The sequence below is a fragment of the Dama dama genome, chromosome 14, assembly GCF_033118175.1.
Source record: "Dama dama isolate Ldn47 chromosome 14, ASM3311817v1, whole genome shotgun sequence".
NCBI lineage: Eukaryota > Metazoa > Chordata > Mammalia > Artiodactyla > Cervidae > Dama > Dama dama.
In genome coordinates this window covers 41,081,212-41,104,473 of record NC_083694.1, presented here as the reverse complement: position 1 = coordinate 41,104,473, position 23,262 = coordinate 41,081,212, and the positions used below count along the sequence as shown (strand labels likewise).

The window sequence follows — 23,262 nt, the reverse complement described above, 5'->3', positions numbered from 1 at the left end:
AAATCAAAGAAACACAAAATGATACCACTGGGAGTTAAAGCTGTTTGGATCTTGTTTTTCCCCTATAAACTGCGTGATAAGCACAGAGCTTGAATTGTCATACGTAATTTATATACTTTTTTACACACTTTAAGTATCACAAAGTAAACGACTATAAAAAATGAATAAAGGCCAGGCTCACGGTCTCGCTGGGTTCCACCAATCCCAGTTTCTAAGCCTCCCGGATCAGAGACCAGGCAGCTTTAGCCGGTTCTCACTCCAAGAGCATTGGCTCCCGCGGCTCCCACCCTTCTCTCCCTCCCGGGCTGCGCAGTCGCTCCGCCCAGGTCCGCCCTCTGACCAATAGCCGCGCGGAATCCGGGCCCACACCCCCGTCGCGCACCGCCCCGAGCCCGCGCCGCCGAATGACGTCACGACCCGGCCCCCGCACGTGACAGCCGCGCGCCTGGTTCCCGCTGGCTGCCGCGCTCGGGCTGCAGTGGCCGGTTGAGGCGCCTCCAGCCACGCGGCCGAGGGCGCGAGCTGAGGGAGCCGGTCGCGGGGTTGCGCGCGCATGGAGGCGGCACCGGAGGCCGCCTGAGGGCAGCCGGGAGAGCGGAGCGACTACCTCGCGCCTCGGTCGAGCCGCCTCTAGCCCGCGGCACCCAGCGGCTGCGGGCCGCGGAGCCGGCGCGGCCATGGCGACGGGGACTCAGCAGAAGGAGAACACGTTGCTTCACCTCTTCGCCGGCGGGTGAGTTACCGGCCCGACCCCACGCCCCAGCCCTTCTGCCGCGCCCCGCACCCTCGGTGCACCGGGGCCGGCTGCCAGCCCTGCCCGGGCTGAAATGCGGGCTCTCGAAGGAGGAAGTCCGGGCGATGGGGCAGCGGGGAGGCCCGAGGGGCGCGGGGCCTGTCCCGCTCCAGACCACATCCCCCGACGGTGGTTTTACGCGGCGCCCACGCCCATCCCCGCCGCGTCTCCTCCTGTTTCTTCTCTTAAACAATTAGTGGCTGGTCTGACGAGTGTCGCTCGGCGGTCCTGTCTGGCCACGCTGCCCTTAGCGACCTCAGAGTTCTCCCCCAAGGCCTTTTCCCGAAGGCCCTAGGCGGGCTTGGAGATGCTCAATGTGGCCCGGGAGTTCCTCAGGGTAGCGCAGGGACGAGTTCTTAAGGTAGAGATGCCGGTATTGGGTATCAGCAGGAGCCTGATAAGTGCTGGTGAACCGTGATGCTGGGGTCAGCAACCGGTGGGAGGGCTGATGGGGGACCGCAGGATCAAGTGAGAAGGTGTGTTGAAACGCTTCTCACCTGCTGGTTGGAGCGCCAGAAACAACGTTATTCAAAGATGTGCCTTGTTTTGAAAACATCGTTTGGCGGATCGTCAGTGGCGGCAACGTATTTTTAGGGAGGTTAGGAGGGGAGCTGGTGTTTTTGTTTTTCGGAAAATAGAAGTTAAAATGTTTTATATTAGTGATTTGTTTTCTTTCAATACAGCCTTTGGGTCCTTTTGGAGTCTTCTAGATGTTTGGAGTCTTGTTTAAGGACCTCACAGGCCTGGCACAGCCATTTTTAAGTGTAGGACAGTTCTACATGAAGTAGCACTTATCCTATTGTTTTGAGTATTTTAGTTGTAGTTTTGTGTTTTGGTTGCTACCCGGATATGTTCCTTATTACAAACAAGCAGTGGTTAAGCATTTGTCTGCAAAAATACCCTTGATGAGAGTGTTCCTGAGTTTTTTGGTACTTTTTATTGTAGTTGTTTACCTAGGTACTTTGTTTCTCCCGTCAGAAAATTTGACTGTTCTTCAGACATAGGCATGCTTTCTCATTCATCTCTTTTCTGCCCTTCCCTCATTTTGCTTCATCTTTCCTTTGAGATTTGTTTTGAAAGTAACACAAGGTTTGGGGAGGGGGCCCTGTTCCTAAATTAAGACAGAATATTGATTTGTCATTCTGGAGGATTTTAAACAAGTTGGCCATGTTATTAAAGTCATTTCTCAAGCTAACAGAGATTTTTTTAAAATTATTTTATTCTCAGTGATTTTGATTTACTGTTTCTAGTGAGGTGGTCTTTTTTTTTTTTTTTTTTTTTTTTAATGCTTGTATTCTGAACCCAGTGAGTCCCTTGCTCTGGAGCAGCCTCTGTGAGGCTGGCTGCGTAATCTATTCCCCTGTCGACTTGAAGCTCCCAACGCGCCCTTCACAGTGCCCTCTGGCTGCTGATTCTCCTACTGGAGCACCAGCCTCTTTGCTTGTGATGGAGGAAAACTGCATTAGCCATCACAGCTCTGAACTGATTAAAACGGTGGAGTTTATTAGGGTGGTGCCTGGGGCCATTGTATTTAACAGGTTTCTATTCCTTCATTAGCAGTTCAAGATTCCTTGCTGATCTGCAAGAAAGAAAATAAGTGTTTGAAAAGGATGCTTTCAGAGTAGCTAATTGGATTTTGACTCATTCCCACTAGCCTAAAATACAGTGCTTCCAGTTCTTTTAGGGAAGAACATTAAAGGAGCTAAAATATCAAATGGGTGGGTGTATCATGCAGTTGAAATCAGGCAGTGCAGTGGTCCCACCCTGTCTGTTGCAAGGCTGTGTTGCTTTGCTCAAAGTAACTAGCTTCCACTGTTAAGCTGCCCTCTTTCCAGAGAACTGAGTTTACTGCTTTTGAAAAGAAGTCAGAGACCCTGCTTTTTAATGTAGACTCTGTCGCATTTCTCCTATTTATTGAATAGCTATTGGAAACTAACATCAAACAAGTTTAATGCTATCACTAATTGATGATACTGAGTTAATGTTTTTACCAGGTCTAACAGACTTATGAATAGTTGAAAATTAATTTTTGATCCTGGAAAATAAAAACTACACACAAAACAACTCATATAGTCTTTTAAATTTCCCACATTATTAGAAACAGTTTCATGGGTTCTTTGCAGAGGCAAAAATGCTCCTAAATTAACCTGTAATAGTCAGGTTTTTATTAATAGTCATCTTTTTAGTATAGCGTTGCCCTTTAAGAAAGAGGAGAACTGAAGGAGAAACCACCCACAAACCAACAGCTAGAAATAAGCACTTCAGAATCAGGTCTGTGTGCATCTATATATGCACCAAAGGTAATTTCATAGTTAATTTTAAAATGGGCTCCTCTTCTTTATGTGTTGCTTTCTCCTTAGAAATATGTTGAGTTTTGATGGCAGCATGGTAATGAATTCTCTGAATAGAATTCTAATCAACCCTCACTGTTCCGTGGTTGCAGTGAAGAATGTAAACATTTCCAAGCCCAGTGGCAGGAGTTCAATGAGGCTGTTACCATCATATATGACAGGGCTACCTAATTTATTCTGATTACATAATTTCTTTCTGACCTCTCATTGCTCATTTTTTTGAAATTCATTTTATATTTGGCTCTGCTAGGCCTTCATTGCTGCGAGTACTTTCTCTAGTTGCAGCAAGTGGGGGCTACTCTCTAGCTATGATGTACAGGCTTCTCATTACGGTGGCTTCTGCTCAAGGGCAGGCTCTAAAGCTTGGGCTCAGTAGTTGTGGCCCTTGGGGTTTAGTTGCCTATGGCATGTGGACTCTTCCAGACCTGAGATTGAACCCGTTCCCCGTGCATAGGCAGGCAGATTGCTATCCACTGTATGACCAGGGAAGTCCTCATTGCTAATTTTTGCCATTATAAACTGGACATCTTTATGTGTACCTGTGTAGTCATCTGATTATTTCCTGAGGGTAAACTGTGATCATGGTATGTACAATTGCTGAGTCAAAACACATTTTTAAGATTTGATAGCTACCAGCACCTTCATAAGCCATCTCCTAGGGTGGGTACTTTGTGTGAGCAAACCTCATTCGTTTATGTTGGTTTTTAATGTCTCTGGCTACCCTGGTGGCTCAGATGCTAAAGAATCTGCAATTCAGGACACCTGAGTTTGATCACTGGGTCAGGAAGATCCCCTAGAGAAGGGAATGACAACCCACTCCAGTATTCTTGCCTGGAGAATTCCATGGACAGAGGAGCCTGGTGGGCTACAGTCCATGGGGTCGCAAAGAATCAGACCTCACTAAGCAGCTAACACTTTCACTTTAGCATCTTTAGGGATTCTACTGTTTTCTGCCTTCTCTCCTATCCCAAAATCTGGGCGGCATTGTCAAAAGGAAAAACCTAAACCAATTTTATTGTTACTACCTAACAAAACCTATCATTCCTTTTCTACTATTTAAACCCATCCCATTAAGAGAAACACGGAAATCCTCCAAAGTAGCCCCTGCATGTGTAGGCCTCATGACAGAGAAAAATCTATTAAACTTTCCCTATGGAATGACTTGGGTTTCCCAGATGGTGCTAGAGGTAAAGAATCTGCCTGCCAGTGCAGGGGACACGGGAGACGCAGGTTCAGTCCCTGGGTCGGGAAGATCCCTAGAGGAGGGCTTGGCAGCTCACTCCAGTATTCTTCCCTGGAAAATCCCTTGGAGAGAGAAGCCTGGAGTGCTGTGCTCCATAAGACTGCAAAGAGGAAGACATGACCGAGCGACTGAGCACACATATGTGGAATGACTTGGTGGTTCTGGTTGTGAACAAGCAGCATTCAGGAGAGTACTTAGCACCTGAAATAGCTCTACTAAGCTGTCCTTAGATTAGAGCTTGATGCCCTGGATTATACGCTTTAGGTCTTATTTTTATGGCATGGTGTTTTCTCTTGTCATTAAATGTATTTACAGGGCCTTTAAACTGTACTTTAATGGGGATATGTATGTCTTTAAGGTTTTAAAAGTAATATAATCTAAGATATGTTCACAGTTCAGTCTTGCCCCTCATTGCGGACAGCTGTCACCTGTTCTACTCTGTACTGTCCCTGTCCCTGCAGGTTTAATCTGTATCGGCTAAGTGTTAGCTTTGAAGTATTAGGCATACCTGATAGCTCAGTTGGTAAAGAGTCCACCGGTAATGCAGGAGACCCTGGTTCAATTCCTGGGTCGGGAAGATCTGCTGGAGAAGGGATAGGCTACCCACTCCAGTATTCTTGGGCTTCACCTGTGGCTCAGACAGTAAAAAATCCACCTGCAATGTGGGAGACCTGGGTTTGATCCCTGGGTTGGGAAGATCCCCTAGAGAAGGAAACAGCTACCCACTCCAGTATTCTGGCCCGGAGAATTCCACGGACTGTATAGTCCATAGGGTCACAAAGAGTCGGACACAACCAAGCAACTTTCACTTTCATTAGGCATACGTTAATATATTTGCTAAGGAACCTTATAGAGAAGATGCATGATTTATTTGCAGTGATTAAAGAAGCTTTGATAAGACAAATATAGTGTGCCCATGTATTTTATATAAGGCTTATATAAGTATACTAAGGCTGTAAATTGATTTTCTCCAGTGTATTTCATACATGCAACATTTTTTTCTTTAATGTATTATGTTTGGATGAAAGATTCCTATTAAAATTTAAGCGTCATGTAAGTTTAAGCCTCACAGGTAGCAGCCGTGTCTGTTTTCTTCACTGATCCATCCCAAATACAGTAACCCCCAAGTGTTAGAGAACATCATTGCTACTTGTTTAACAAGTAACTGGATGAGTAAAAGGTATTGTGCATCTAACCTGGAGGTGTGTAGCCTGTTAATTGTCCCAAATAAAGAAAAGCACTACTGTATTTGTAATTATAAACATGGCTCTGTAGTAAAATTTGCTGAAACTGCACTAGCATAAGGTAACATTTTGGATTTGTGTGTTTATAAAAGATACTGATTCTCTTCAATTTCAGAAAGTACTGTAAAGTTGTTTTTTAAGCCCTCATTTATCTTTGTCTGCACTGGGTCTTTGTTGCTGTGCACAGACTTTTATCTAGTTGCACTGAGCAGGGAGTTTCTCTTGTTGTGGAGCATGGGCCCTAGAGCAAGGGAGCTCAGTAGTTCTCTAGAGCCAGGGCCTCAGCAGCTAAGCTGAGCTTAGCTGCCCCACGGCACGTGGAATCTAACTGGGCCAGAGATCGAACTCCTGTCCCCTGCATTAGCAGGCGAATTCTTATCCACTGTACCACCATGGAAGTCCACTGTAGAGTTTTTTGTTGGGCTGCTACTTCATTTTTTGTTCCTAATTGAGGTAGGATATAGAAAATAGCATCTAAAGGATAGTTAGCTGCATCCAAAAAGAAGCATTTTGCTTTTACTGAGTGACCACAGAATTTGCATAATCAAAATCTTCTAAGTCTTGTGCTAAGTATTCAAATAAAACATTCCAGAAAATTATGTGTAAAGAGGCATTCCTTTTTTTTCAGGTAGTGACTATAGAGGTAGCAGATGAAAAGGAGAAATTATCAAAGGCTCCGAATTTAGGGATCACAGGGTCTCTGGCCATGTTATTAGTCAGTAGAATCCATATTGTAGTTAGGTATAAGCTGTGAGTCTGGAAACCAGTTTACTGTCAGTTGGGTAGCAGTAATAATAAAGAGTGTTTTGGTCTTGGCTTTAGTGTCTAAATTGAGTGAGTCTATGTATAGAAAACAGTTTTTTGTTGAAAACGTCTAGGTTTTAAAATTCTCTTTGTTACTTGCAACTCAGTGTTAAAGGGTAAAAATGTATTAAAAGGTAAAAATTCATCTTTGATCACATAAGGACTATAGAAAAAAATTTAGTGTATGTCTTGTAGTAGTAATGGTCCAGCTTAGCTTTGTTCTGCTGTAAAGTAGAGGGGAGGAGCCTAATCCACAGGCTTTAGAAAAATAACAAGCAGGGCCTACGTGGGTAAAGATAAACAGTTAAATACATCTTTATGTAATAAACAGGAGACTTCAGTTCTGAACAAGAAGAATGAAAGAAGGTAGAGAATGAGGGGGAAGGGAAGGACAAGTAGTAAAAGAAGAAAAAGGTGCAGAAAAATACAGGTCGTAAGTTTTGTTTTGTTTTAGAAAATCGGGCAGATAGATTTCAGAGAGCCTCTTGTTGCTACTCTGAGACATGTATGATTTAACTGCTATTCATGGCCTTTCTGCTGCCCTGTTCAAGCCCTTGGGATGGTTTCACTGAATGGAATATCCCAGAGGTATTGGGTATTGGGTATGGAATAGTCCAGTGGTCTGTGGCTTTGGTATCCATGACTAGAGCAGGATTTTAGGAGCGAAATTAAATTAATATCCAGGGAGTTTCCTCATAGCCATAGAAACATAGCCCACTGGAAACACAAGTCCTCAGCATGTTTTAAAAGATTGCTGATAATAGTTAATCCCTTTAAGTACTTTCATGAGACTTGGGTATAATTTTTTTTTTTTAATTGACTAGGCTCATTTGGGAGACTTTCAGTTATAAGTAGTAAATCAAAGTCACTTCCAGCTGCCTTGATTGTTGGCATGTACACCCAAATTTTAGAGTGGGCACAGGCTTCAGGGAGGGCTTACCTAAATAGCTCAACAGTGTCACTGTGGGACCCCTCAATGACTGCTCTGCTTTCCAGAAATATCTGCTTGATTCCAAGGTTGGCCCCTGCATGAACACAGAATGGTTTCCAGCACCTCTCAGCTTGTTCTCCTCCATTGAACAAGCCTTGAGCTTAACTCTGACTGGACCAACTTGGACGTGCATCCAGCGCTAAAGCGGTATTGCTCCCCAGGGAATTACGCCACTTATCTTGGGCTGAATCATGTGCAGTCTTTGAACAGATGACATGGCTTTATGTTGATTAAGTGAGTTAGGACTAAACTAGAAATGGGTTTAATCCCATTCAAACTATTTGTTGTTTAGTGGCTCAAGTCGTGTCTGACTCTTTGTGACCCCATGAGCCGTCCATGGCATTTTCCAGGCAAGAATACTGGAGTGGGTTGCCATTTCCTTCCCCAGGGGATCTTCCCAACCCAGAGATCAAACCCGTCTCCTGCTGCATCTCCTGCATTGCAGGTTGGTTCTTTATAGCTGAGCCACCAGGGAAGCCTGTCCAAACCATATGACTTAAGAAATTTGGGACAGAGAAAGCAGGAATGGATGCTGGGGACAGTACTCCACGTTGGTTATACCGCCTTCAAATACACACACTGTCCATTTTACTGATCTGGAGCCGGGTTTCTCAAGCTCAGCCAAACAATTGTTTAGAGGTCAGGCTTGTCCTGTGCATTGTAGAATGTTAGCAGCGTCCCTGGCCTCCAGCTCCTAGGTGCTAGTAACCCCTCCCCCAAGTTCAGCAACCAAAAGTGTCTCCAGGCCTTGCAGGATGTCACTGGAGCCAGGGCAGCATCATCCTGGCTGAGACCACTGGTCTAGAAGAGTGGTCTTCAGACTGATCATACAAGCTTGTGATGAAAATGTTTGTGCGCATCCCCATGTATATTTATATTAACATATTAATTCTATACCTGTTATAAAACACAAAGATGAAATAGAAGTTAAATGGCGGTGATTCTAAATACAATGAAATTTTATTTTTTAGTGTAATACTTTCTTCCTGTATGCCGTGGATCTTTGCATGCCTTTTAGAGCATTTCCCCACTTCGGAGGTTAGTCGCCTAAAATACGGGTGTCCAATCAGAATTAGTCAGTTGCCCAACTGTGTGGGGCCAGCACTGTGTCACCATGAAACTCCAGGTCCAGTGTGACTTTCCCTGCTGTCTGAGCATCGGCTACCCGGGCCCTCAGCTGAACCTATTCTGAGACTTAGGAGGAGGACAGCCGTCGACCACTGCATCCGAGGCTGCATACGCAGAGCAGAAAGGCTGTAGATTATAGTTGTCAGCGTTGTGGCCTGTGGAGTGCTGAGAGAGGCTGTGCCTGTCACTGTTCCCATCCCTGTCACCAGCCCCTACTGTTCTGTGCTGGAGGTTGAGGGCGGTTGTGAGGCTGAGAGGTGGGCACCTTGTTCTCTGTCCAGAGGCTTCCTGCAGGGAGACGGCTGCTGCCTTATCAGCCAGCGCCAGCAGGATGAGAAGGGACCGCTGTGGCGTGCTTGGGGAGGGCTCAGGGTGACTTCCTACCAAGTGGCAGTCTTGTTGCCTCATGGTGGGCGTGGAAGGACACTAGTGGGCCCCGTTGGCTTAATGTCAAGGAGTTGGAGGACCAGAGGAAGGAAGGACACACCTAGTGCTGCCAGCAAGGTTCTCAGGCCAGAAGGAGGTGGGGGGGTGGACGGCTGGTGGTCTGAATACAGGGCTTCTCAGTGACGGGGCTCTTGGTGGAACTGAGCAGCGCCCCAAGGAGGCCTGCATACCATTTACACTGACTCATGACACTTGATGAGGCCCCCAGTATACGTAACACGTAGCCTGGTGGACCCACTGCTAGACCTAGACTTGTGCCCAGAGAGCCCCAAAAGGATGGGAATGGAGAAAAGGTGAAAGAGCAGACCAAGTCCCCTCAGTCTAGCTGGCAGTGGCAGAGGCAAGTTGTGAATCAGATTTGAGACTGAAGTTCTAGGGGACTAAATTTGAAAAACTGAAAGGATAGGAGAGGCGGGATTCGGTGGAGAACAGCTGAAAAGAAGTACTGGCAAGGGCTGGGGAGGACTGGCAGGCAGAGCTGAGGTCTCCACCCTTTCTAACCGGAGATTCCTGAAAAGCTCGGTTAATATTAATACCTTCGGCAGAGTCGCTGGCGATGGGGCTTCATCCTGGGTAATTGACCATGGTGAGGAGTTGGGCTAACTTGGAAGGTCTTTGCATTGAAGAATTGAGAATTGACAGGGCCTTTTTTTCTACAAAGAATATAATTTGTTGTATTGTTAAGTGCTTTGGACTCAACCTCATTAAATATCCTTAGAGAATTTGGAAAGCCAATCTCAGAGAAGTCAGTATTTTGATTCCTTTTGTCTACTGTCTCCTCAGACTGATGAATGTCCTGTGTGTTTGGTTCATGAAGAAAGAAAAAGCAGTTGAACCGAAAAATTAACTTTTCTTTTTGACTGTGCTGGGTTTTTATTGCAACGTGCAATAGTTGCAGAACCCGAGTTTTTAGTTGCCCTGAGGCATGTGGGATCTTAGTTCCCCGACCACGTCCTCTGCCCTGCAAGGCAGATTCTTAACCACGGGACCACCAGGGAAGTCCCAGAAAGATTAGCTTTTAAAATTCTGCTATGGAATGTCTTAAATTTCGGGAAGACACTTCTTTTGGACAATTTAGTGTAATGTTAGAACCTTTTTCTTCTAATTAAATATCCTTTGGGTATTTTCATTTAAGTGTTTTTTCCTGGTAGATGAGGAGGGACTTAGCTCCTGAGCAGTTACTTCTTACCACACTCACTCTACAGTTTGCAGTGCTTTCCCAGCACTTTGTATTTGTTTCCTGGGATGCCATGGGGCGGCGTCACCCCTCTTGTAGGAGAGGCACGTGGAGACCCTCAGTTTGCCCCTGGAGGAGGCCAGGGTCTTTTCACCACCTGGCCCTCTGCCCTGGGCACGTGGGTGTGTAACATACAGAATGGTGGCTGTGGAGCGAGTGTGGCCTGCCACCCCCACCCAGGAGGTGACCAGCTTGCTGTCAGCGGGTATTTGCTTAGCACTTCTGCAGGCTGTCCTCTGACCAGTGGCATCCGTGTAGACAACAGTTGGCCAAGGTAAGAAGCACGGCTGACCTGGGGACAAGGCAAAAGTGGTTGACCCGTGTCTTATTGGAACTTGTTGACTTTCTGATGCAAGAATTTACCGCAAGCTCTGGTTTGGTTTTTTTTTTTTTCAGCAACATGGAATCATCACCTAGTTTTTATTGTAATAGATTGAGAGCAATTTATTTTACATGAATCGATACAGGTTTGGAAGTGTTTTTTTTTTTGTTGTTTGTTTGTTTGTTTTTAAACACTCCCTATTATATCCCATTTTCTTTAGAAATATTTCTGTGCTCGGAGCACATTATATCAACCAACATTCAGTTGGGCTCAGGATTTTTTCTTCATACTGAAAAACACATTAAAGTTATAAGTCCTAGTTGTCTTAATTGACAATTTTCCATTTTAACTGTGAATTGCAAATAGTGTGAACTAGCTTAACAAACTATATATAAACACCTGTCCTTCTGTAATACTCCCAGAGAGGATACCTTAGTATAGAGGGAAGCACAGGCTTTACAGACAAAGGGTCTGGATTTGGTTTTCAGTTGAGACCCATAGGCACTTGTGGCTTTGAGAAAGTATATAAACCTCATCGAGACCCAGGTTCCCTGTGAAGTCAGGATGATACCACCCTGCACAATCGGGAGCTTACATGATAGTTGTCCCACCCGCAGGTCAAGTCCTTCCTGCCATCCTCCCTTCCTGTTCTGGTTGAGATCCTCTGCGGGGCTTTGTGTTCGATGGGTTTTGGCCACAGTTCAGCAAACACTGCTGAAGAGACAGCTCTGTTGTTTGTCTTACATTTGTTTTTTTGCCATAGTTTGTGCGAGCTTAGTTCCCCAACCAGGGAATGAACTCCAGCACTTGGCAGTGAAAGCTCAGTTTAGGGTATTCTTACCATCATGATTTCAAGGCAGGTTTACCTACATAGTCCCAAATGGCTGTTTTCCTCTCCTCCCCGCTCCCCTAGTCTGTATGTTGTTCTCTTTTTTCTGACATTCAGGCTCTTTGTGGTAAATTGAAGCTAAACAGTCCTACCTTACTAGGATTGTTGGAGGGTTGAATTCTTGTCATAAAATAATCATTCATCGGTGGCAGCAGTGCAAATAAGTTGGTAGCGTCTATCTAGCTCTTAGTTATCAGGATTTTACTTGCTATTTGTAACTATAGGCTTCTGGTTTTAAAATGCTGCCTGGGAACTTGTCTTCACCCCTTACCTCAGGGCCTGTCCTGGGGGCTGAGGGGCTGGGTTCGCTTCCAGATTTTTAACACCTACATTGAGTCAGGAAGCTCACTTAGAGATTCTGTGTTTGCCAAGGCCTGTTCCTCCTCTTTCTTGTTGCTTTTCCCAATCATAGATGCCTCTGCTGTTTCATTTTTATTGAACCACCTGTTTGGCTGGTATTGTGCTCTGACCAAGTGCAAGAACATACAGTACACAGCTCCTGCCTTCTGGCCTGTGATAGAAGCTAGACAGTAAGTGCTGTTTTCAAACATTTAGCTTCCTTACAGGGTAGTTTAGTAATTCCTCTTCTGATGAACAAATATTGTTTGTGAACCTGTGAATCTTAATGCCAGGGATACAAAGATGAATACGATGCAGGTTCTGATCGTCAGTGTTCTGATCTTCTCCAAAGAGAAGAACCTCTGATGGTGCAAGAGTGGCTTCAGGTGGTACTGGCACACTGTTATCTAGAACCAGCCCACCAGACATGCAGTTTCATGGACATTATTGTTTAAGAAAAGACAGAAATAGCTATTTTATGATTGTTGTTGTTGTTCAGTTGCTAAGTCATGTCTGACTCTTTGTGACTCCATGGACTACAGCACGCCAGGCCTCCTTGTCCTTCACTGTCTCCCGGAGTTTGCTGAAACTCATGTCCGTGGAGTCAGTGATGCCATCCAACCATCTCATCCTCTATCACCCCCTGCTCCCCCTCCCCTCAATCTTTCCCAGCATCAAGGTCTTTTCCAGTGAGTCCGCTCTTCACATCAGGTGGCCAAAGTATTGGAGCTTCAGCATCAGTCCTTCCAATGAATATTTAGGGTTGATTTCCTTTAGGGTTGACTAGTTGGATCTCCTTGCTATTCAAGGGACTCTCAAGAGTCTTCTCCAACTCCACAGTTCAAAAGTATCAATTTTTCTGCTCTCAGCCTTCTTTATGGTCCAACCCTCACATCCACACATGACAACTGGAAAAACCATAGCTTTGACTAGATGAACCTTTGTTGGTAAAGTAAGGTCTCTGCTTTTTAATATGCTGTCTAGATTTGTCATAGCTTTTCTTCCAAGGAGCAAGCATCTTTTAATTTCATGGCTGCAGTCACCATCTGCAGTGATTTTGGAGCCCAAGAGAATAAAGTCTGACACTGTTTCCACTTTCCCCCTTCTATTTGCCATGAAATGATGGGCCCGGATGCCATGATCTTAGTTTTCTGAATGTTGAGTTTTAAGCCAGCTTTTTCACTCTCCTCTTTCACTTTCATCATGAGGCTGTTTAGTTCCTTTTCACTTTCTGCCATTAGAGCGGTGTCATCTGCATATCTGAGGTTGTTGATATTTCTCTCAACTCTCTTGATTCCAACTTGTGATTCACCCAGCCTGGCATTTCACATGATGTACTTTGCATATGGGTTAACAATACACAGGGTGCAGGGTGGCAATACACAGCCTTGACGTACTGTATATTAGGATGCTGCTACTGCTAAGTCACTTCAGTCTTGTCCGACTCTTAGCGACCGCATGGACTGCAGCCTACCAGGCTCCTCCGTCCATGAGGTTTTCCAGGCAAGAGTACTGGAGTGGGGTGCCATTGCCTTCTCCAGTATATTAGGATAAATAGGTGAAAATATTTAAATTTTAAGTTCAGGTAATATTTTTATATGAACCAATTGTGAAGGATCATTAAGGGAACTCTGACCCACAGAGCCAATGCATCTAATGAAATTCTGGAGGATGAATTGATTAGTTCTGAGTGAAACACACAGACTTCATTATTAAAAGGTAAGCTTTAGTTTGATTTTCAGTGGAGTCCAAATTAGTCAGATTTTAATAAAAATTTGATTTGTAGTAAACACTGATTTTCAACATAGTAGCATTACCTGAATAACTTTTATTTCACCGTGAAAAGATATTTTCTAGAATATTCATTGCAGCATGAGAGTGAAATTGGAAATGACGTGAACATCTAATGATAGGAAGTAGGTTAAAATATTATACATTGATAGATAGGAATAGGAGAATAGGATGCAACCATTGCAAATGATGGTGATGTAGGTGTATATATATTGACATGGAAAGACATTCATAATATCTAGATAAGAAGAAAAAGATGTGAGGTTAAAAAGCCAATAATGAAAAGCCCTGAAGGGTGTACTACTAACCTGTTAACAGTGGTTATCTTTTTAGCTGCTGGGATTTCAACCAGTTTTTTTTCTTTATTTATTTTTAATTGAAGGATAATTACTGTATTGTGTTGGTTTCTGCCATACATCAGCATGAAGCCATACGTGTACATATGTCTCCTCCCTTTTGAGCCTTTCCATCCCACCCCTCTCAGTTGTCACAGAGCCCTGGTTTGAGTTCCCTGAGTCAGTCAGCAAATTCCCACTGGCTGTCTATTTTACATATGTTAGTGTATTAATGTTTCCATGCTGCTCTCTCCGTTTGTCCCACCCTGATGGTGTGCTCTAATTATGAAATGAACATAGGTACCTTTCTTTTTCTTTTTTTAATAGAGAAAAATTCCATTTCCCATTTCATGTATGCACAGCTCAGTATAGCTTTTCTGATCCTGTTGTGATTTCCTTTCTTACAGATGTGGGGGCACGGTTGGTGCTATTTTCACTTGTCCACTAGAAGTCATTAAGACAAGGTTGCAGTCTTCAAGATTAGCTCTTCGGACAGTCTATTATCCTCAGGTTCATCTGGGGACCATCAGCGGAGCTGGGGTGGTGAGACAAACGTCAGTGACGCCTGGACTCTTACAGGTTCTGAAGTAAGTTCAGTCCCGGTTCTGGCCTCATGCCACCGGCACCCCCACCCCCACCCCCCCACTGTCAATGCAGAATGTTTGTGCGGCCCATCAGATGGGATGTTCTGTTTGTAGAGGCTGTGACCAAATTTAAGAACTAGGTATCTATACCAATATCTTTAACTCAGACTTTGCTCTCTTGGCCTCAGGGCTCCAGGCATGCATGTGATCACCATCCAGGGACAGTTAAAGTAAACCTAACAAAGCAAACTCAAAACAATCCATGTTTAAATTGTTACATCAGAGTGTTGCTCTTGCCCCAAGTCTTTTGAGTGCTAGTGAGAAGCTCTAAGGCTTGTAGAATGAATTTTAAAATTGCACAAGAGAAGTGTTGTGAATATTTTAAGAGGAAGTAATATGGAAACAAAATGTTGTAATTTTTTACTTTTTATTTGAAAATAATTTTACATTTATAGAAAAACTACAATATATGTTTAGTAAGCTGATCTTTACAATTTTTGTTTCATACCTAGCCTACCCACCTACTTTATCTGTTTTTACAGTATTAAAATATTTCAGTTGCTTACCAAGTTGCTGAATATTCTTAAGTTGAATTTGGCTTATCAGTCTCTATGCTTAAGGCAAAATCAGAAATTCAGAAGCGTACTTGGCAATGTCTGCATTTTAGCTCAGGGACCCTTTGCTTTTAAAAGAGAACTTTAAAATGATGACTGACTTTGACTCCACATGTTACTCAGAGCTCTAAAACTGATCTTCGGGAGAGTGCGGGTTCAAGAGAGACACAGCTGTGTACCAGTGTGGATGTTTAGTGGGGAAGCGTTAGAAAAAGATGCAATAAAATGGAGATGATCTGTCTTCATAACAACAATGCTTTGAATTTGGGGCAGAGTTCAGTCACAGTTTAGATAAGGTAGAATGGATTTGAAAGTGCTTAATTTATTTTTAGGTACGTTTTGTTTGTAAGGCCAACTTCTGGGTAATTCAGGCACCCACGCCAAACACACGTACCAGGGTACATCCGAGCTCGGGCCCGACTGGGCAGCAGCACCAGCTGCTGAGGGCAAGGTCCCAACTAGAGAAAGAGGTCACTGATAGCCAAGACTCAAGGCAGATCTTTTTTTTTTTTTTTTTTTAATTGAATGCTGAGAAGGATTGTGGAGACACGAAATGCAGAAGGTCAGGGGCAGGCCAGGAAAGGTGGGGCACTGAAATGGGAGGCCTGCTTTGCTGTCAGTAAGGAGAGAGACCGGCTCAGAAGACACCCCGTCCCCTGTTCGCCTTTAATAAGTCTAGTCAATAGCAGTGTCTCCAGTGACGTCTTGCTTCTGAGGAACTTGGAGTGCTTTGGACCTAGTGAAACAGGGGTAATTTGCCAGCTGTGCTAACATCCAAGGTGAACTTCCTCTTACATACTTGCCAATCTCGCATGACTAGTAGATTTATTTATTTACTGTAACTGGGAACCTATTACCCGGAAGTCAAGGGTGTCACTGGGGCCAAACCCCTAAGGTAAATGGGAATGTTTCTCTAGTTCAAGTGTGTTAGGACACATCTACTAAAATGTAAACCAAAAAAAAAAAAAAAAAAACCACCTCTCCATCTTTTAAAACACATGAACAGCACCCACACCACATGCAAGACAACCCATCTTCTTAACTGGCCTGGCAGAAGACCTTGCACCCTGCTCCATCCTCAGGCTGTTCTCAGCGAAGCAGAGGAGATCCTTCTGCTCTCGCTCTCAGTAAAAGCTTCGCCTCCTTGAATTTCCCTCTCCTGAACCATTTTGGCTATACTGGCCTCCTTACTGGCCCTTTAAAAGACCAGAACGTTGGAACATTCCACAGCAGGGCCTCTCTGCTGGACATTATCTGCATGGCTGCCTCTCAGCTCTCCCCCTTTACAGGAAGGCCTTGCAGTGACCATGCTATTGAAAACCAGGCCCTTCTTTCACATTCTCTCCGTCCTGCTCTGTTTTTATCCACAGCATTTACCTCTATCCATCATACACTGTAATGTATTGATTTATATTGTTTATTTTCTCTCCCTGCGGGCCCCCCCACAGAACAGAAGTTCCCCAGAGGTAGGGGCTTCGATTTGTTTTGAAGACTGAGGTGTCCCCAGTCTCTGAGAATGCCGCCTGCCACACGGCAAGACTGCGGGACAAAGAGAACGTAACACCTCAGTAAGATGCTGAATATGAAGAGCTTGACACCCGCTCCTCCCCCTGCCACGTGAATAACCCATATTAGCTGCTATCGTAATACCTACTTCCTGTACTTTTTAAACATAAGACTTACAGCTGAGTTTCCTGGTAATGAAGGCAAAAGGGGGGCTGTCACCCTGCATAACTCTCATCTGGAGAAAGCACACATGCTCCTCAGGGTAGATGTATGTTGTTTCTTGTCACTGAGTTCTGAAAGCAGAATGTTACCCAGTACTTACATCAGATAGTGTACCAGCCTAAGAAGCATTGCCTTTTAGGATAGTTTAATAGAAGATGACTGCTCTTTGCTTCCCCACCACCCTCCTCACCCACCTGGATTACTGGACTGTGCTCTCTGATTCTTCCACTAATCACCCCTAGGCTAGAGCCGAGCCGAGATGAGGGGCTACTGAGCAGGCTCTTTTTCTGGGAAGTGGTGAACTGAGAGCAGGGATCCAGGCCTCTTCTCTGTGCCACAGAGCCCACCAAGTCATCTGTTCACGATTAGAAGCCATTGGGTTTATCGGGGGTTTCCCTGGTGGCTCAGACAGTGAAGAATCCGCCTGCAGTGTGGAAGACCCAGGTTCGATCCCTGGGTTGGGAAGATCCCCTGGAGAAGGGAATGGCAACCCATTCCAGTATTCTTTGCTGGAGAATTCCATGGACAGAGGAGCCTGGTGGCCTATAGTCAGATGTTATTCATTTAAAACTAAGCTGCTTATTTTCAGTCTTATTCTTCCAGGAAGTGCTACATTTAAAGGCTTAACAGACAACAGAATTTGTTTACAGGAATTTTGTTTTTCCAAATGCAAATCAGTGTTTGCTTATGTCTCAGGTTAATCTATTAGAGAAAAGGTATTCTCCATTGGAGCACTGATTACCTTTGTATTTTGAATATAGTTACTTGAAGACAAGATGTTAACACAATTAGGCTCTCTCTGTTAAATTTGCCAAAGGGTAATAATCCATTTATTCAAGTATCTGCCTTAAAAAGTCTTAGGACATAATCTTCTTTAAAAAAAATTTTTTTATCCAATCAAAACTCTTGTTCTTTAAACTATTTCAGGTACTTTGTTTTTTCAAATACCTTTTTAATGTGAAAAGTAATATGTTAGTGAGGTAGTTTTTCTTTTAAAAGCTTATGGCTTTACCCACTGGAGAAAAAAAAAAAAAAAAGCTTATGGCTTCAACTCAGAACTTTGTCTTGGAACTTGATCTGTGGTATGCATAGTCTGATCCAAAAGAGGGAAGAGAACGAAACACTCCAGACAAGATCCTAGTTTCCTTCTGCATTTCTTTCCTAAATGAAAGTTTATAGTACTGTGGGAAACTTAGTCTGGGCCCTACACATGCTTTATTTTGAAGCTGAGGAATACCATTTATAGTAAGCACTTGATTGTTCCAGAAAAGTTTTGTAAACATCCAGATAGGTTAGAAGTTTGAATTATGTAACAGATTTGACTTTTTGCCCACTGTTAACGTGCGTCACTATGGAGACAGCCTTTCTGCAGCTCTTAAAAGGCCTGAGTCACTTGAGGACACCAGTCCCCCACTGCATTATAGATGCGTGGCTCCCAGCTTCCTGGAGCCAGAGACACCCTTAATTGTGTTTGAGTGACTCCTAGGGCTGGCGGCACAGTGAACAGTCGTGGGGACCACAGACAGAGCCTAAACTTGAAGAAATTCTAAATGTATTGACCATTTGAAAGCTTTCACATACTGTACTATAAGATGTAGGTCACTTCAAGGTGTGGTTATTTGAGAGTTTTTTTTCCAGAGAGCGTGTTTTTTTTTTTTTTTAAAGCTGAATCCTGTTTTGAGAAAGAGTTAGCAGTAAAGAATTTAAAGTTGAAAACACCAAATTCTGATGTCTCTGTTAAGGACCAAGTGGCTTGGTTCTGGCCAGTGTGAAAATGCAGTAAAACATGTCGTTCCTTTAGAGTGTTAGGATGAGTTCAGTATTTTTGTAACCTATGACCTATAGCTTTTTCATTTTTAAAAGTTTTTTATTGTGAAATGATTTCCAACTTAAAGAAAAGTGACAGGAGCGGGGCACATACCTTGCTTGTACTCTACCTCAGGTCTCTTGTGTTAAACATTTTGCCACATTTGTTTACTTGTTTTTGCTCTATATACGTACTTTTTTTTTTCCTGAACCATCTGAAAATAGGTTACACACATTATGTGACTTTACCCTTCATTCTTAAGCATTTATTTCCTTGAAAAGAGTGTTCTCTTAAAACCAGAGTACAGTTTTCAAATTTAGGAAATTTAATATTGATATAACTAATCCACAGTCTGTATTCCAGTTATATCATTTATCTTTTGTTAAGCAATTGATTTAGCACAAGAGCAAAAACATGAAAACTGTTACTGCCAATATTTCTTTCATCTTTTAGAACTTCTTCAGTGAGTCTCTGGGTTTCGTGGTTTAACTGCTTTATTAAGATGTAATTCAGAGTACTTCTCTGACAGTCCAGTGTTTCCACTGCAGCAGGCACCAGTTTGATCCCTGATCCGGAACTAGGATCAGGTGTGACCTGATAAAAAAATAAATTCAGTTAAAAAATTTTTCCAAATGCACTTAAGATATAATTCACGTACCATATGATTGCCCACTAAATGCATACAGTTCACCTGTTTTAATATGTTCACAGAGTTTTGTGCAACCTTGACAACAATTTGATTTTTCCTTCACACTGCAAAAATCCCCTCACTGTTTGCAGTCACTCCCCATCCCAAGACTCACAGCCCTAGACAACCAACCACTATTCTATCGATTAGCTTGTCTCCTGATTATTTCATCTAAACGAAATCATACAACATATGGCCTTTTGTGTCTGCTTTTACTTAACCTAATGTTTTTTGAAGCTTCTTCCTTGTGTGAGTCATCAGTACTTCCTTTTTATTGCTGCTTTTGTTCAGTCGATCAGTCGTGTCCAACTCTTTGCAACCCCATGGACTGCAGCATGCCAGGCTTCCCTGCCCTTCACTATCTCCCAGAGTTTACTCAAACTCATGTCCATTGAATCGATGATGCCACAACCATCTCATCCTCTATCACCCTCTTCTCCTCCTACCCTCAACCTTTCCCAGCATCAGGATCTTTTCCAATGAGTCAGCTCTTCGTATCAGGTGGCCAAAGTATGAGAGCTTCAGCATCAGTCCTTCCAATGAATATTCAGGGTTGATTTCCTTTAGGATTGACTGATTTCATCTCTCTGCTATCCATGGGACTCTGAAGAGTCTTCTGCTTTTTATTACCAAATGATATTCCATTGTGTGGCCAGGTTTCATTTGAAACACACTGCTTTGACCTTCCCTAGATGCCATGAAGAAAGAAATGTGCATTGTACTTGTAGTGAGGTATGCTGTCTAGTTGTCTAGTGTGGTGAACAGAGCTCCTTCATGTGACCCTCAGCATGACCGGAGAGTTAGTCTGGGCCTTGCAGACAAGAGTGCACCTTGGGGTCACTTACAAGGCTTGGACTTGATACCTGCTAGTAAGGAAAAGATTCTGTGATACCTGTCAGGTGCTCTTTTTGCCTTACAAGAATGCCTGCATGTTGTGCAAACCCTGAACATTACTCATTATTATATACTCATAACATTATTGTGTGGACAAGAGAGATTTTGAAGCATGTTTTTTCACTGTAGTAATGAAAGGAGTATTCTTCAGTCTTCTGATTCTGTATTGTAATATAATCAGATAAGACCTAGGGGTTTTGTAAACATTCTGTTCTTTATTCAAGGAGCTAATGTGAAGATTGACCACTTATCAATTTGCATAGCCCTTGCCTAAGGATTTTAAAGATACATCTTTTCTTATTATTTAGGTCAATCTTGGAGAAGGAGGGACCAAAGTCACTTTTTAGAGGCTTGGGTCCAAATTTGGTTGGAGTTGCACCATCAAGGTAAGCATTGAACCTTTCAGCTAGCCTACAACATACACTATGTAATATACCAAGTCCTTTCGTAACCTGAGGGGCATCGCTGCTAGATGACTAGTTTCCTTTTCTGTGTGAGAATCCTAAATGCATCTGATGTATAGAAGTAGTGTTAACTGTTGGTATGTCTTTCAATGTGTGTGTGTTAGAAAGAGGTTCTTGGTTGTTGTATTCTTAAGTTGAAAATTATTCTGCTCCCGTCACCTAGAACTTTCTCTGTTTGCTCCTCCTAAGTGTGGTGTGTGGTCAGCAGCTGTGGCATCACCGAAGAGCTAATTTAAATGACAGGATCTCAGACCCACATCAGAATTTGCGTTTGGAAGCACTCATCTGAAAAAATTTTAAAAGCTTCTAGGTTTTACTTTATGTATTTTTAAAAATTCCCATTTTTGTTACAAGGTTTAATTCTCTTTAAAGCTTATTTGAATACATTGAGCTGAACTGTCCCAATACAATAGCCACTGGTCACATGGGGCTACTTGAATTAATTAAAATTAAAAAGTCAGTTCCTCGGTCTCACCAGCCACATTTCAGGTACTTAATGTTCACATGTGGCTAGTGGCCCTTGCCTAAGGGACCGTGGGCGTAGAGCATTTCCAGCTCCGCAGGAAGTTCTGTTGGGCAGGACTGACGCAGAGGATACACGTGTGGATATGAAAGGGAATGAATGTTTCTGCGTGTGGGGGGGTGGGGGCAGTGTATCTCTGAAAAGTAGGTAAGAAACTGCTTCTAGAAATTGCCTTCTGGAAAGGGGAGTTGGGTGTGACTGCTAGGACACGTACATGAATCGACGTATACAATAGACTTTAAGGAGAATCTTTATAACAAAAATGAGAGTGTCATTTTATATGAAGTAAAGACTAAAAGCTTCTTGAATTCTTACAGGTCAGTGCTCCAGTTTATACACAGATTTCCTGAGGATAGCATAAATATGCAGATTCTCATTAAACCCTTTTGTTCCTTTAGAATTCTGTAGCTTGTGTGTGTGTAATCTATTGAAAATACAGGAAGTACTAGCCTGTGAGATTATGCAGGGCATGCATTATTAAGAGAACATGGACATGCTGCATATATGTAGTTGATGAAGAACATGGAGTCGTTCTACTCATGGACAGTGCTTAACTTGGTAACGCCTGTCAGTCTGATATAGAGTCTTGGCCACCACACCCATTTAGAACAGTTGGAACCTAGGAAAAAAAAAAAAAAAGACAGTTTTATAATACAATCATGATAAGTAGTCAGCATCCTAGGTTGAAAAATACATTCTGCAATTGATCCATTGGCCAGCTGGAAAAAAAGAATGCCATTTTCCCTGGCATTGCTGGTGAAGAGCAGGGAAAACCACAAGCAGGCTCTGCTCCTCAGCCCCGATCTGAGAGGAGACAGACAAGGGGAAAGCAGACAGGCAGAGGAGACTGGAGAGCCAGGGGCGGGGTGGGAGGGGGTGCCACCCCTCCAGTGGTCCCATTCTGGGGTGGGGAGCACATCAGTGGAGGGAGCCCTTTATGGAAACGTGTGCAAGCCTACGTGTTCCTATGTGGTGCCAAGTCATCAGGAAAAAAGTTCAAATTACATGTGACATACTTGTTATGGTATAAGACAGGACACATGTGATATATGTTGGAAATATATTATAAATTTTAACAGTTACAGTATATGTTGGTGCTTAAAGGGATTGGCATTTATCCGGAATGAAGAGTGTGAATGGACTTCATATGTATACTATCAAAACCTCATCTTCCTCGGTTGTTTAGGGCACTTCCATCATCACAGACTACTTGCTGGAGGAACAAGCGGGAGCTTCCCCAAGGCGCCCGCAGCAGGTTTTGGTTTGAACCCAGATGAGGTTAAGCTTCCGATTACCTATTAACCTCTTCCCCATAGTCCTGAATTTGTCAGAGGTTGCATGGGGCCAGTGTCCCAAGATGTCCTGACCGTGTTCCCTCTTTGCTCTGACAGGGCTGTGTACTTCGCCTGCTACTCCAAAGCCAAAGAGCAGTTCAATGGCGTCTTCGTGCCAAACAGCAACATCGTGCACGTTTTCTCAGCTGGTTCTGCAGGTGTGTTACACCAGTGAGTGCTCATGAATGCCTCAGTTCCCTAAAGCGTGTGTTGTGCCAGAAGGTCTCTTTCCAAGAGTTAAAAATTAGCTCTCTGCTTCTTTTGCACCTAAACTCATTTTTCTGAAACTTTATGTTAGAATTGATAAAATCTGAGTATTTGAGAACAGCTTGTAACTTGCTTCCATTTATTCTGCCTTAAGATTGACACGTTAAGTTCGACCTGTTCTCATGACATGTTGGTTAGTGTGATGTATCTTTTAAAGGAATATTAATGTGTTTTCATGTCTTTCTATTACATTATTTCTAAACTTTGAGCTGCTTTTTCTGTGACTTCCCAGGTGTCTAGCACACCCTGTGTACAGTTGTCCTTAGCAGCTGGATTCTGTGATGAAGGCTCGGGGCTTGTCGTGGGGTTTGTTCAGCAGGGTTGGTGATAGATCAGGTGTCATTTCTGTTCTTTTTTGAGGGAATCGTTCCACCTACCATAGAAAATTCACAACAGGATTTTTCTCCCAGGAAATACTTGGCAGAAATATGTCGTAGATTGCAGT

The 23,262-nt window shown here is 43.4% G+C and overlaps 1 protein-coding gene across 1 annotated transcript in view; it reads left to right on the top strand.

Moving 5' to 3' along the window:
• The first annotated feature begins 467 nt into the window (after window positions 1–467).
• SLC25A33 (solute carrier family 25 member 33) overlaps window positions 468–23,262 on the top strand; it is a 32,029-nt gene continuing 9,234 nt past the window's right edge. Inside the window, exons 1-4 of the mRNA XM_061160462.1 lie at window positions 468–733; window positions 14,322–14,501; window positions 20,538–20,615; window positions 22,608–22,708. Of these exons, the coding sequence (XP_061016445.1) occupies window positions 678–733; window positions 14,322–14,501; window positions 20,538–20,615; window positions 22,608–22,708 (415 nt within the window). The 5' untranslated portion in view covers window positions 468–677. The remainder of the gene's footprint in view (window positions 734–14,321; window positions 14,502–20,537; window positions 20,616–22,607; window positions 22,709–23,262) is intronic.